The 15230-nt window shown below is 46.2% G+C and overlaps 2 protein-coding genes across 6 annotated transcripts; both read right to left on the reverse strand.

The window, feature by feature from the left end:
* Positions 1–1488: 1488 nt before the first annotated feature.
* Positions 1489–3091, reverse strand: LOC125514595 (transcription termination factor MTEF18, mitochondrial-like). The gene has a single exon (XM_087528583.1). The coding sequence runs from the start codon at positions 3001–3003 to the stop codon at positions 1849–1851; it is 1155 nt and encodes a 384-aa protein (XP_087384709.1). The 5' UTR covers positions 3004–3091; the 3' UTR covers positions 1489–1848.
* A 4589-nt stretch (positions 3092–7680) lies between these two features.
* LOC125514596 (transcription termination factor MTEF18, mitochondrial-like) lies at positions 7681–10269 on the reverse strand. 5 transcript variants are annotated; one of them, XR_015608706.1, is made up of 4 exons: positions 9015–10269; positions 8514–8570; positions 8270–8320; positions 7681–8173 (listed from the first exon to the last, which is right to left on the reverse strand). XR_015608706.1 is itself a non-coding variant. In XM_087528585.1 (3 exons), exons 1-2 carry the CDS (start codon positions 10161–10163, stop codon positions 8556–8558), a joined length of 1164 nt encoding a protein of 387 aa, XP_087384711.1. In that variant the 5' UTR covers positions 10164–10269; the 3' UTR covers positions 7681–8173; positions 8514–8555. The 5 variants fall into 5 exon arrangements, 3 of the variants coding, with proteins under 3 accessions (XP_087384711.1, XP_087384710.1, XP_087384712.1); XR_015608705.1 differs by having other exon boundaries at positions 8461–8570; XM_087528585.1 differs by lacking the exon at positions 8270–8320.
* Between the last annotated feature and the right edge of the window lie 4961 nt (positions 10270–15230).

The following is a 15230-nucleotide window of genomic DNA, read 5'->3' on the forward strand; positions in this document are numbered from 1 at the left end:
GTTTGAAATGACTTACAAAAGTTAACATTTGAACAACTCTCACTCACAACCAGAAAAAGCTGCAACGGGATTATTACAACGTTTTTTTAACAGCAGCAAACAGTCAGGACTCAGGCCAGGCGCTCAACATGAGGAAGCAAGAGAACATATACATCATAAATGGACAACGCTAGCCACAAGAAGAGCTGCCTATCAAAGAGTCGACCCAAGTTATCCGAAGGAGCTCCCTTCGATGATGATCGAGTAGGCGCAGACATTTGAGGAGCAGTGAAGCTTGAGCATCGTCGCAAAGCACCCTCCATTGACGCACAAAAGATCCTATCATGCCCAGAACACACTTCAGACTTCGCCAAGAACGCCCTGAAAGACAAATTCATTTCAAAGCACCTTACAGAATAGACTCCCAAAATATTTTTTGCTGGGTCAGATTGTGATCAGTGGCACTGGCATGCATACATGTATACATAGGAACCATTCACAGAATGCATCCAATTCAGTACTCTTCCCCTAAAAAGGAAAATCAAATTCAGTACTCACATTGGTTGTCAAACAAAACTTAGCGGATGATCTGTTCCATCTCAATTTACTGTAGCGGGTAATTCAGCACGCATACAATGATTACATTTATTAAATTCTAACTGATCTATCTGAAGAAAATGCTAAGAGACAAATTCCTGGTTCACAGAAGGAAAAGGCTGACCATGGAAAAGGTTGAGATTTATGCATGATTGATAACAGTGGCGTTTGGTTCAAAGGATAACCACCCAGGGGATAGGGATAGCCAGTTTTAGAGGGGAATACCACTCGTTTGGTTTGTGAGCGAAGATGGCTGAGGATAACCAGATACCTGGGAATATTCCATCAAAAGCTGGCTGAGGGGAGCCGCGAAATTATGGCGGATGGTGGCAACCACCCACGCGCGATGCCCTGGAGATATCATTCTTCAGACTAGTATTTTTGCATCTAGCTGTGACATGACATGGCAAGATCGACTTCGAATTGGCCATTAGATACATCTTCTAATCTGCTGATGTATAGCTTGTAGTTTTTTGTCAGATTGGAGTGTACGCATTTGGTTGTACAGATGGATATGTTTGGACCATGAAGTTACAAATCCAATGCATTTTTTCTATAGTGTCGTTGACCATTCAAATATATATATATATATATATATGTTTTAATTCTAAAAAAATTGATATATATATTTTGTATAATTAGTTTATATTTACAAAAAAGAACTCAAATTATAAGATATCCATCTTCCATCCTTCTTACCAAACATAAAATTGGCTACCCTTAACCACCTCTCAATTTGCAACCAAACACGAGAATAAGGATATCCCCAACCACGTGGTTAGGTATATCCTTAGCCAGCTAACCTTGCCCACGAACCAAACGCCCCCGTAGTGACTGCAAATATGCAAAGGTGATCAGGTGAATATATAAGCCTGTGCCATTGAGTGTTTCATGTTCAAGTGCAAAAAACAATGAGCCAACAATCTTTCCCACAATTCTAGAATCCGACATACAGTGCACTTAAACCATGATGAAAGCCCATACAACTCCAAACAAAGAAACAAAAGTTGTATGTCCCTGCAAACTCCTACAAGAGTTGTAACATGGTACCTTTCATTTCAGAATCCAAACCTAGCTGGATAAATGGTAGCCTCAAGCTGGGCATCATAAGTTTGTACTATAGCACAATGAGTTTCATCGTAATTCAGGTGCTAGCAGAGCGAGTTGCAGAGTACACATCAAGAGTATCCGAATGCGGTAATAAGAATGAAACATTGCTGCCATTTAGATGGTTACTGAAGATTCAAAACATGTGAACCTACAGCAGGATCTTCATACCGCAACTTCAGTTCGCAGTTTCCCTTGGCAAGCAGCTGCGTAGGCATCGGCAAGGCCTGGAAGAACATGCCTATGAGCATCTATATACTTGAGCTGAAACGTGTTCTCACTAGCCGTGACCATCGGGTAGAAGCTCTGATCTTTCTGAATCAATCCTTTCTCCTGGAGCACCTTCATCACGTAATGTCGAGGGACAAGTCGGCACTCCAGGCTGTACATCAGGATTGAGGGCCTGGTAAGGATGTACCTGGTGTCAACACCGACCACCTTGGTCAGGAACTCCTTAACACGGCGAAGCTTCTCCCCAGAGATCCTCAGCACCGTTGGGTTCATCCTCACCACCTTGGCCACCTCGGCCTCGGACCACCCGAGGATCTCCTCGAAGAGCTTGAGCTTGGCTGCCATTGTCTCGACCCCAAGGCTCGTCGTCGTGGTCACAGCCTGCCTGAACATAAGCGAACCGCGAGGCACGCCGAGCTTATCAGCACGCTCCAGGATGGACATTAGGGTCTTGGGGCTGCTGGTGAGCAGTCTCGAGTTGGGCACGCACATCTTGGCAATATCGGCAGCACTTACCCCACTCTCCCGTAGCACCGCGATGTTGGGCTTCACCACCCGCTCGAGGTCCGACGTGAGCAGGTAATAGTTGCCCTTGAGGATGCGGATGAACTTCTCCGGCGACCCCAGGAAGGGCAACCAGAACCCGAGCTTCTCCTGGATGCTGACGGAGCGGAAGACGCCGGGGGTCATGCGGAGGAAGGTCCGGACGTGGTCTTCGGAGAGGCCATAGCCGCGTAAGATGGCGACGCGGGCCTTGAGGGTGTCGTCGACGCTGCAGTTGAGGATCCGCGGGTCGCGGGCGACGATGTGGGCGATGTCGGCCTTGGAGAAGCGGAGGGTGGGGCCGGCGAGGTAGGCGAGGACGGACTCGGCGTTGGAGGTGGACTTGCAGTGGGAGACGTGCTTGGCGGCCTTGAGGGCTTGCTCCGGCGTGAGGCCGCAGGTGGTGACGAGGTAGTCGTCGACGGCGAATGGGGCCGGCGGGGCGTCGGTGGCCGCCGAGGTGGACAAGAGGGCCCGACGGAGAGAGAAGATCACGGGTGAAGCTGGGAGACGGAGCGAGAACAGTTGCTTGTGGAAGAGAAGCATCGCGGCGGCGGCGGCGGCGGCGGCGGAGTATGTATTGCAGGAGAGTCCGCCGCTCCGTCTTTGACCTCTCGTGGCCTCGGAGCAAAACTACTTTAATCCTACAAGTTGTTGGGCCCGATTGGGAGAACGAAAACTCTAGTCCAGTTCACTCTTGGGCCTAAAATGACACCACTTTATTCCTACAAGTTGTTGCTCTCCTACCACTACTCAAAAAAAAAGTTGTTGTTCTCCTACAAGGGGAATTCATCAAGGAGATCCAATCTCTTCATATCTTTTCTTGTTGGCAGCAGAGGGCCTTTCGTGTCTCTTAAAAGATAAAGAATCGGGCTTCGATGGTCAGTGGGATTAAAGTGATGGAATCGACACCACCGATAAGCCATTTACTCTTTGTGCATGACTGCATGTTTGTTCGTCAAGGCCAGATGTGAGGGAGCTAGTTTGGTGTCTTCTTTGTTGGATACTTTTTTTTTGCGAGATTTCTTTGTTGGATACTTATTGTCAGGTATCTAGGCAGAAAATTAATCATGATAAGTCATCGGTTTTGTTTAGCAAGGGTTGCTTATAGACAGATAAAGAGGAAATGAAAACTATCCTGAACATTCAGAATGAGAGCTTATCTGAGAAATAACTGGGCATGTGTACTGATGTAGCAAGAATGGGGCCTTTAAGTATTTGAAAGAAAGAGTATGGAGCAAAGTAAAAGTATGGATGGAAAAAATTCTATTGGGTGGAAAGGAAGTGCTAATTAAGTCAATTGTCCAAGCAGTACCAGTTACTACCCTGAGGATTGTGCCACCACATCAACTCCATCATTCGAAAATTCTGGTGGGGTAGTCGGCAGGGCGAACAAAAAACATGTTGGGTCTCATGGGAGGTAATGACGAGACCAATATATCAAGGAGGGTTGGGATTTAGAGATATTGAGATTTTCAACCTCGCCCTACTCGCTCGGCAAGCTTGACGAATTTTGCAATCTCCAAGACACCCTAAGCGTAAAAAATTTAAAAGCTCTTTATTTTCCAATGACTGATTTCCTTGATGCAGAGCTTGGCACCCAACCTTCTCAAATCTGGAGGGCGATCATAGAGGGAAACATAATTGGTTGCCTAGTGATACATCCATGCGCCCCGTTGTTTGCCTAACACCGCAGCGACCTGAACAAGTGTCAGACTTGATAAATGCTACGACATCGAGTTGGAAGGTAGAGGAAATTCGGGAAATGTTCCTCCCAATGGACGCAGAAACGATCCTGAAAATCCCACTGTCCATAAGGTGTTCGCAAAATTTATGGGCATGGGTTCATGAAAAGAAAGGAAACTTTTCAGTAGATTCACGTACAAAATGCTGATCACAACGAAGTTAAGCAGGGAAGCGTGACTTGAGGGCCACGGCGGATCCTCTGATGTCAATGGAGAGCAGGAAAACTGGACTAAGCTGTGGAAAACTACTGTCTCTTCCAAGCTTAAGAGATTGGCGCGATGTTCGCTGCCAACATCTGACCTGTTAAGCCACCGTAACAGTCGACCTCGTCCCAGTGTGCAGTTTGTGGAGAAGACGGCTCTTGGATGCATTCACTACTCCGCTGCACAATGGTGCAATGCGTTTGGGCCTTAGCCGACCAAAAGCTCCTAGAACATATGCTAGCTACTGCTAAATCTAATGCAAAGAGCTGGCTTTTCTTGATGCGAGACTCGGTATTGCATGCAGATTTTACACAGCTAACCGTGACTCTCTGGGCAATTTGGTCAGCTCGGCGTAAAGTTATCCACGAAGGAGAACACCAAAGCCCCATGGCCACTCATTTGTTTACCCAGAGATACTTGAAAGATCTAGACCTAGCCTCGCCAAAACAATCATCCCAACCTGGACACCAACCTCCAGCACAAGCTCATTCATGGATCCCTGCCCCCATGTGGCTACAGCAAGGTCAATGTTGATGCGGCCATATGTAAGAATATGCAAGTTGGAGCTATTAGTGCAGTTTGCAGGAATGAACCGGGCGTTTATCTTGACTCCTCAGCCTTCATGGTTTGATGGATCCAAATACGCTAGAAGCCGTTGCTTGTCACGAGGGATTAACGCTTGCGAAGGACTTTATGTTACAACACCTGAGAGTTGCCTTAGATTGCAGCAATGTTGTATCAGACATAAACACAGGGACATTCAGAATCATCGCTCCAGTGGTGAAGGAGATCAACGGAACGGCCACTGAATTTCTTTCTCGCTCTTTCGTCCATGAAAGTCGCCTTTCAAATATGGGGGCGCATTATATAGCTAAACATGCTTTACACTCAGATGAGGGACGCCATTTGTAGCTGATACATCCCTATGACAGTTCTGTAATTCCTATGAACCTTTCTTTTGAGCAATAATGTAAAAGCATGTTACCCCTCAAAAAAAAGTTGTTGCTCTCCTCTCTTCTCAAAAAAATTTGTTGCTCTCCTCAAGGTAGGGGAACGAATGGCACCAGGGGTGTAGGTGCACCCCTTTTTAAAAACAAATTAGTAACTACAAAAATGGTAAAAAAACATGAACTTTTTTACAACAAACTTGTTCAAGCGTTACACTCATATAATTTTTTTGCGAAGAAATGACTTCCGCGGTATTGTTGGTAAAAACAAAATCGGCACTATATTGGATTTCTTATTCACTTTATATTGTCCTTGTCCTCGCTCAGATTTTCTACCGGAGTTTTTCTTCGTGAAATTTTTTATGTGAGCACGCCAGTAGGTCAAGTTTGTTCGGGAAAAAAATTCAAAGATTTTGACATTTTCCTGAATTGCTAAAAAAATCCCGAAACTTTTTTATTAGGTTCATCTACTATCAGGTGTATCAGGGTATTTTCCTCCCCTCGAGCTACTATATTGGGTTTAACTATCACTATTCTATTCTAAAAAGTGTCACTACTTGGGCTAAGCTCAGACAATTTGATCTTACATTCAGTCTCAAAGTTGTCTAAAAAACATACTCTCAAAGGTTTCTAAAAAGGGGGGAAACATACAATCTCAAAGGGTTATACAACTTCCCAGGAATTTTTTTGGAAGGGTTATCCAATTAAGTAAGCAATTGGTTCGATGTTTAGGACTCAAGAGGGTCGTGGTACCCAGTTCATCGGGATCAAACCTCAAGTTTGGCGCTTTGATGTCTCATTCATGCGGATTAGTCTTACACCGGTAAGCAACATTTCCGTAGATAGCAAGACGACTGTGATGACTTCATCAGTCTTAAAGCTCCGCAACTTCGATCTTCGGTAGATGTGCGAGTGTGTGTGTGTGCGCGCGCGCGCATGCCTACATTGTGGTAAAGTGTTTCTTAAGAAAAACGAAACTAAAAAAGCAATCACCAACCATGGCTATTTTGTCATGTTAGAGTGGTTATTGTGCTACAAAGAAGTCTGGGTGACCCCCTTAGACTTGTCATAAGATTCGCCTTACAATCACAAATTTGGTTTGGTTCACTTTACCCGTGATGAAACTTCGTACTTTACCATGTTCGTTCTCCCTTGACTAGTTTTGACATGTTTGTCTCTGTTTTTTTTTCTTAGTCAGCAATGTCATATCGCATTTTTTTCTCTTATCGTCACATCATCTAGTTTCTCTCTACCTAAAACTAAAACAATGTGTTTCTCTCAAACTATATCTCAATTTCAGATACAATTTTACTATAAGGTTCACCGAATTACAATTGATTTACAATTTTTTTAGAAACATCTACTGTTGTCTGAATTTTGAACCAAAAACTTCAAACTTGAAACTAAAACATGTTACAGTACATACATAACAGAAAATTATAAAAATTATCAAGTAAATTGTTTATAGTTCACGGGCCAATATGATGATATTATAGATAAACCGATATGCAGGTTAAGAGAAACTTCTTGCTTTAATTTCAAGCTCAACTTTTGGGTTCAAAACTTCAAAATTCAGACAACTTTTTTTCCCTTTAAAAATGCCAGTAAATTGAGCATAATTCACCGACAAACTATTGGCATAAGATTTGAGAGTAACCTTCTATTTTAATTTTAGTTGTGAGGAGGAGAGAGAAATGGCATGATAGAGGAGGGGGGGGGGATATGTGATGTGGCACCACTAACTAGGACAAAATTGGAGTCAAGCAGGTCAAAACCAGCTAAATAGGGACGAAGGATTGTAAAATGAAGGGGTTTCATGATTCGGAGGGGTAAACTGCAAAACAAAGTTTGGGATTGTAAAGTAAACCCTAGGACAAGTTTAGGGAGTGCTATGGACTTCTCTCATCACACTATGGGCTATCTAGACAGGGCAACAGAGCATTATCCAACTTAAAAGGCAATCACTAAACAAAATGCAGCCACTCAAAAGGTTGCATACAGACCCCGGGATGCTTTGAGTAGTCTGTACTCCATCCGTAAAGAAATATAAACGCTATATTTCTTTACGGAGGGAGTATTTTTCTTTAATGGTCTATTTTTTATTAGAATGTCTTCCAGAAATCAGACAAAATACTGAAATAATTCAGACTTGCTAATCACTCAGTTGCCTAGAATTTTCGTAAATGTCAGTCACCTGAAATTGCACCTTGGTTAGTACTCCGATCATGGAAATTTAGTGTGAGTTTGAATCCATAGTTGATTATGGATATAGTACAAAATTAGATGAGATGTGAATTGTTGGATGTTGACCCAAAGGCTTAAAAAGGTTTTTGAATCAAAGGGGATTCCCCAAGCCCCAACTTTTTATTAAAGCAGAGCGAAACAGCCAGAACTACTCCCTCTGTTCACTTTTATAAGACTTTAAAGACATTTCAGACAATGTACAAAACAACTCATCTTGAGTTGTCTGAAATGACTTACAAAAGTGAACATTTGAACAACTCTCACTCACAACCAGAAAAAGCTGCAACGGGATTATTACAACGTTTTTTTAACAGCAGCAAACAGTCAGGACTCAGGCCAGGCGCTCAACATGAGGAAGCAAGAGAACATATACATCATAAATGGACAACGCTAGCCACAAGAAAAGCTGCCAAGAGTCGACCCAAGTTATCCTAAGGAGCCCCCTTCGATGATGATCGAGTAGGCGCAGACATTTGAGGAGCAGTGAAGCTTGAGCATCGTCGCAAAGCACCCTCCATTGACGCACAAAAGATCCTATCATGCCCAGAACACACTTCAGACTTCGCCAAGAACGCCCTGAAAGACAAATTCATTTCGAAGCACCTTACAGAATAGACTCCCAAAATATTTTTTGCTGGGTCAGATTGTGATCAGTGGCACTGGCATGCATACATGTATACATAGGAACCATTCACAGAATGCATCCAATTCAGTACTCTTCCCCTAAAAAGGAAAATCAAATTCAGTACTCACATTGGTTGTCAAACAAAACTTAGCGGATGATCTGTTCCATCTCAATTTACTGTAGCGGGTAATTCAGCACGCATACAATGATTACATTTATTAAATTCTAACTGATCTACCTGAAGAAAATGCTAAGAGACAAATTCCTGGTTCACAGAAGGAAAAGGCTGACCATGGAAAAGGTTGAGATTTATGCATGATCAATAGCGCACCCTCACCCATGTAGTGACTGCAAATATGCAAAGGTGATCAGGTGAATATATAAGCCTGTGCCATTGAGTGTTTCATGTTCAAGTGCAAAAAACAATGAGCCAACAATCTTTCCCACAATTCTAGAATCCGACATACAGTGCACTTAAACCATGATGAAAGCCCATACAACTCCAAACAAAGAAACAAAAGTTGTATGTCCCTGCAAACTCCTACAAGAGTTGTAACATGGTACCTTTCATTTCAGAATCCAAACCTAGCTGGATAAATGGTAGCCTCAAGCTGGGCATCATAAGTTTGTACTATAGCACAATGAGTTTCATCGTAATTCAGGTGCTAGCAGAGCGAGTTGCAGAGTACACATCAAGAGTATCCGAATGCGGTAATAAGAATGAAACATTGCTGCCATTTAGATGGTTACTGAAGATTCAAAACATGTGAACCTACAGCAGGATCTTCATACCGCAACTTCAGTTCGCAGTTTCCCTTGGCAAGCAGCTGCGTAGGCATCGGCAAGGCCTGGAAGAACATGCCTATGAGCATCTATATACTTGAGCTGAAACGTGTTCTCACTAGCCGTGACCATCGGGTAGAAGCTCTGATCTTTCTGAATCAATCCTTTCTCCTGGAGCACCTTCATCACGTAATGCCGAGGGACAAGTCGGCACTCCAGGCTGTACATCAGGATTGAGGGCCTGGTAAGGATGTACCTGGTGTCAACACCGACCACCTTGGTCAGGAACTCCTTAACACGGCGAAGCTTCTCCCCAGAGATCCTCAGCACCGTTGGGTTCATCCTCACCACCTTGGCCACCTCGGCCTCGGACCACCCGAGGATCTCCTCGAAGAGCTTGAGCTTGGCTGCCATTGTCTCGACCCCAAGGCTCGTCGTCGTGGTCACAGCCTGCCTGAACATAAGCGAACCGCGAGGCACGCCGAGCTTATCAGCACGCTCCAGGATGGACATTAGGGTCTTGGGGCTGCTGGTGAGCAGTCTCGAGTTGGGCACGCACATCTTGGCAATATCGGCAGCACTTACCCCACTCTCCCGTAGCACCGCGATGTTGGGCTTCACCACCCGCTCGAGGTCCGACGTGAGCAGGTAATAGTTGCCCTTGAGGATGCGGATGAACTTCTCCGGCGACCCCAGGAAGGGCAACCAGAACCCGAGCTTCTCCTGGATGCTGACGGAGCGGAAGACGCCGGGGGTCATGCGGAGGAAGGTCCGGACGTGGTCTTCGGAGAGGCCATAGCCGCGTAAGATGGCGACGCGGGCCTTGAGGGTGTCGTCGACGCTGCAGTTGAGGATCCGCGGGTCGCGGGCGACGATGTGGGCGATGTCGGCCTTGGAGAAGCGGAGGGTGGGGCCGGCGAGGTAGGCGAGGACGGACTCGGCGTTGGAGGTGGACTTGCAGTGGGAGACGTGCTTGGCGGCCTTGAGGGCTTGCTCCGGCGTGAGGCCGCAGGTGGTGACGAGGTAGTCGTCGATGGCGAAGGGGGCCGGCGGGGCGTCGGTGGCCGCCGAGGTCGATAAGAGGGCCCGACGGAGAGAGAAGATCACGGGTGAAGCTGGGAGACGGAGCGAGAGGAGTTGCTTGTGGAAGAGGAGCATCGCGTCGGCGACGGCGGCGGCGGCGGCGGAGTGGGTATTGCAGAAGAGTCCGTCTTTGACCTCTCGCGGTCTCGCCGCAACGCCACTTCCTACAAGTTGTTGGGCCCGATTGGGAGAACGAAATGCCCTAGTCCAGTTCACTCTTGGGCCTAGCAACTCCAACGCGGCAACCCAAACTATCTGCGTGTGTCCGTTTCAATCGAAACAGACAAAAAAATCGGCCCAACGTGATGGCCCAAATGAATAAGCGTACATTTGTCCACACAAGGCCCATTTTGAGCCCAAATTTGGGTCGGGTTTGCCTCGGCGCGGACATGAAGCGGACGTGCGCGGCGCCCGTCCTTATCGTCCCCCTGGCCCGTCAGTCGATGGCACATTGACCTTTCCCTCTTCCTCCCATTGACACCCGACCACCCGTCGCCGCCGCTGCCCAGTTCTGGTGCCAAGGCCGACCGCCCGCACCCACACCTCCCCCAGCAGCACGCCACCCCCGACGCCCCCCTACTTCGGCGTTTGGTGGACCGTTTTCGCCGTCGGCGCAGCACCCTGACGTCGGCGCCACCACGCCCTCTCCTCCCCTACCGGTAGCATGCTAGCGTGGCTACCTCGCTCGTCGAATGCCGTCACGTTCGCCTCCACGCCTCCAGGTCTGCTACCTGGTCTTACAAAGGGAGTGAGGCTCTTCACTGGTCGACTTCTTCCACGACACCCACAAGGTGTTCGACGGGTTGCCCGCAAGGTACAAATGGACTCCGACAACGAGTATTTTTTTCACAATTTCATTTGCGGTTTGAACGACTGTTCGTCGAATGATGAGGAGATTGTGGCTGCTGCGTTGGTCGTCCATGACCACATTAGTAAGCAGCGGCCGAGGTTAGGGGCTCGATCCCGAGGCATACTCCGGAGTTGAATCACAATCGAGAGAGCGGCATTGCCTACTCTAGCGGGACTACTTCGAGTCACCTAACCCGCTCTTCAAATATGACCTAATCTGGAGCCGTTTTCGTATGTCTAGACATGTGTTCAACCGTATCTGGGAGGGGGTGGTGTATGACAACTATTTCGAGTGCAAGGAGGATGCCCTCGGAAAGATTGGCTTCTCCTCTTATCAGAAATGCACTGCCACTAATCAGATGCTTGCATATGGAGTTCCCAGTGATCTCACTGATAAGTATGTCTGGATGAGCGAGTCTACGTGCCTAGACTCCATGTACAAGTTCTACAAGGCTATGGTAGTGTTTGGCCCGGAGTACTTGAGACTTTGAGAGAGCCAACTCCTGCAGATACATCCTGGTTGTTAGTAATCAATGCCAGTAGGGGCTTTCCGGGGATGCTTGGTAACATAGATTGTATGTACTGGGAGTGGAAGAACTGCCCTTCTACATGGCAGGGGCAGTATAGGGGCCATGTCAAAGCTTGCACTGTCATAGTTGAGGCCGTGGCTACAAGATCTCTGGATTTGGCACTCTTTCTTCGGCATGGCCGGATCTCACAACGACATCAATGTGCTTCAACGCTCTCCATGTTTTGAAGGCTTGCAGAAGGCAACTGCCCGGAGGTCAATGTTGAGATTAATAGCCATCACTACAACAAAGGATACTATCTGAAGGAAATATGCCCTAGAGGCAATAATAAAGTTATTATTTATTTCCTTATTTCATGATAAATGTTTATTATTCATGCTAGAATTGTATTAATCGGAAACATAATACATGTGTGAATACATAGACAAATAAAGTGTCACTAGTATGCCTCTACTTGACTAGCTCGTTGATCAAAGATGGTTATGTTTCCTAACCATGGACATGAACTGTCATTTGATAAACGGGATCACATCATTAGGAGAATGATGTGATTGACTTGACCCATTCCGTTAGCTTAGCACTTGATCGTTTTAGTTTACTGCTATTGCTTTCTTCATGACTTATACATGTTCCTATGACTATGAGATTATGCAACTCCCGATTACCGGAGGGACACTTTGTGTGCTACCAAACGTCACAACATAAGTGGGTAATTATAAAGGTGCTCTACAGGTGTCTCCGATGGTACTTGTTGAGTTGGCATAGATCGAGATTAGGATTTGTCACTCCGATTGTCGGAGAGGTATGTCTAGGCCCTCTCAGTAATGCACATCACTATAGGCCTTGCAAGCAATGCAACTAATGAGTTAGATGCTGGATGATGCATTACAGAACGAGTAAAGTCGGTAACGAGATTGAGCTAGGTATTGAGATACCGACGATCGAATCTCGGGCAAGTAAGATACCGATGACAAAGGGAACAACGTATGTTGTTATGCGGTTTGACCGATAAAGATCTTCGTAGAATATGTAGGAACCAATATGAGCATCCAGGTTCCGCTATTGGTTATTGATCGAAGACGTGTCTCGGTCATGTCTACATAGTTCTTGAACCCGTAGGGTCCGCACGCTTAAAGTTCTGTGATGATCGGTATTATGAGTTTTGTGTTTTGATGTACCGAAGGTAATTCGGAGTCCCGGATATGATCACGGACATGACAAGGAGTCTCCAAATGGTCGAGACGTAAAGATCGATATATTGGAAGCCTATATTTGGACATTGGAATGGTTCAGGGTGAAATCGGGATTTTACCGGAGTACCGGGAGGTTACCGGAACCCCCGGTAATTGTATGGGCCTTAATGGGCCATAGTGGAGAGAGAGAGAGAGAGGAGGCCAGGGCAGGCCACGCGCCCCCTCCCCCTCTGGTCCGAATTGGACTAGGAGGGGGCGGCGCCCCCCTTTCCTTCCCCCTCTCTTCCCCTTCCTTCTCTCCTAGTCCAACTAGGGAAGGGGGGAATCCTACTCCTGGTGGGAGTAGGACTCCTCCAGGGCGCGCCATAGCTAGGCCGGCCCTCCCCCCTCCTCCACTCCTTTATATACATGGCCAGGGGGCACCCCATAGACACACAAGTTGATCATTGATCTTTCTTAGCCGTGTGCGGTGCCCCCCTCCACCAAAATCCACCTCGGTCATATCGTAGCGGTGCTTAGGCGAAGCCCTGCGTCGGTAGCTTCATCAATACCGTCACCACGCCGTCGTGCTGACGAAGCTCTTCCCCGAAGCTCTAATGGATCGTGAGTTCGCGGGACGTCACCGAGTTGAGCGTGTGCTGAACGCGGAGGTGACGTACGTTCGGTACTGAGGATCGGTCGATCGTGAAGACGTACGACTACATCAACCGCGTTATCATAACGCTTCCGCTTACGGTCTACGAGGGTACGTAGACAACACTCTTCCCTCTTATTGCTATGCATCACCATGATCTTGCGTGTGCATAGGAATTTTTTTTGAAATTACTACGTTCCCCAATAGTGGCATCCGACCCAGGGTTATGCGTAGATGTTATATGCACGAGTAGAACACAAGTGACTTGTGGGCGATACAAGTCATACTGCTTACTAGCATGTCATACTTTGGTTCGGCGGTATTGTTGGATGAAGCGGCCCGGACCGACATTACGCGTACGCTTACGCGAGACTGGTTCTACCGACGTGCTTCGCACACAGGTGGCTGGCGGGTGTCAGTTTCTCCAACTTTAGTTGAACCTAGTGTGACTACGCCCGGTCCTTGTTGAAGGTTAAAACAACACTAACTTGACGAAGTATCGTTGTGGTTTTAATGCGTAGGTAAGAACGGTTCTTGCTCAGCCTGTAGCAGCCACGTAAAACTTACAACAACAAAGTAGAGGATGTCTAACTTGTTTTTGCAAGGCATGTTGTGATGTGATATGGTCAAGGGATGATGCTATATTTTATTGTATGAGATGATCATGTTTTGTAACGGAGTTATCGGCAACTGGCAGGAGCCATATGGTTGTCGCTTTATTCTATGCAATGCAATCGCCTTGTAATTGCTTTACTTTATCACTAAGCGGTAGCGATAGTCGTAGAAGCAATAGTTGGAGAGACGACAACGATGCTACGATGGATATCAAGGTGTCACGCCGGTGACGATGGTGATCATGATGGTGCTTTGGAGATGGAGATCAAAGGCACAATATGATGATGGCCATATCATATCACTTATATTGATTGCATGTGATGTTTATCTTTTATGCATCTTATTCTGCTTTGATTGACGGTAGCATTATAAGATGATCTCTCACTAAATTTCAAGGTACAAGTGTTCTCCCTGAGTATGCACCGTTGCCAAAGTTCGTCGTGCCGAGACACCACGTGATGATCGGGTGTGATAAGCTCTACGTTCATATACAACGGGTGCAAGCTAGTTTTGCACACGCAGAAATACTCGGGTTAAACTTGACGAGCCTAGCATATGCAGATATGGCCTCGGAACACTGAGACCGAAAGGTCGAGCATGAATCATATAGTAGATATGATCAACATAGTGATGTTCACCATTGAAAACTACTCCATCTCACGTGATGATCGGACATGGTTTAGTTGATATGGATCACATGATCACTTAGATGATTAGAGGGATGTCTATCTAAGTGGGAGTTCTTAAATATGATTAATTGAACTTTAATTTATCATGAACTTAGTACCTGATAGTATTTTGCTTGTCTATGTTGTTGTAGATAGATGGCCCGTGCTGTTGTTTCGTTGAATTTTAATGCGTTCCTTGAGAAAGCAAAGTTGAAATATGATGGTAGCAATTACACGGACTGGGTCCGTAACTTGAGGATTATCCTCATTGTTACACAGAAGAATTACGTCCTGGAAGCACCGCTGGGTGCCAAACCCACTGCAGGAGCAACACCAGATGTTATGAATGTCTGGCAGAGAAAGCTGATGACTGCTCGATAGTTCAGTGTGCCATGCTTTAGGGCTTAGAACCGGGACTTCAACGAAGTTTTGAACGTCATGGAGCATATGAGATGTTCCAGGAGTTGAAGTTAATATTTCAAGCAAATGCCCGGATTGAGAGATATGAAGTCTCCAATAAGTCCTACATCTGCAAGATGGAGGAGAATAGTTCTGCCAGTGAGCATATACTCAAAATGTCTGGGTATAACAATCACTTGATTCAACTGGGAGTTAATCTTCTGGATGATAGTGTCATTGACAGAATTCTTCAA

Source organism: Triticum urartu, chromosome 6A, assembly GCF_056163025.1.
Source record: "Triticum urartu cultivar PI428250 chromosome 6A, HENAU_Tu73, whole genome shotgun sequence".
Classification (NCBI taxonomy): Eukaryota; Viridiplantae; Streptophyta; class Magnoliopsida; order Poales; family Poaceae; genus Triticum; species Triticum urartu.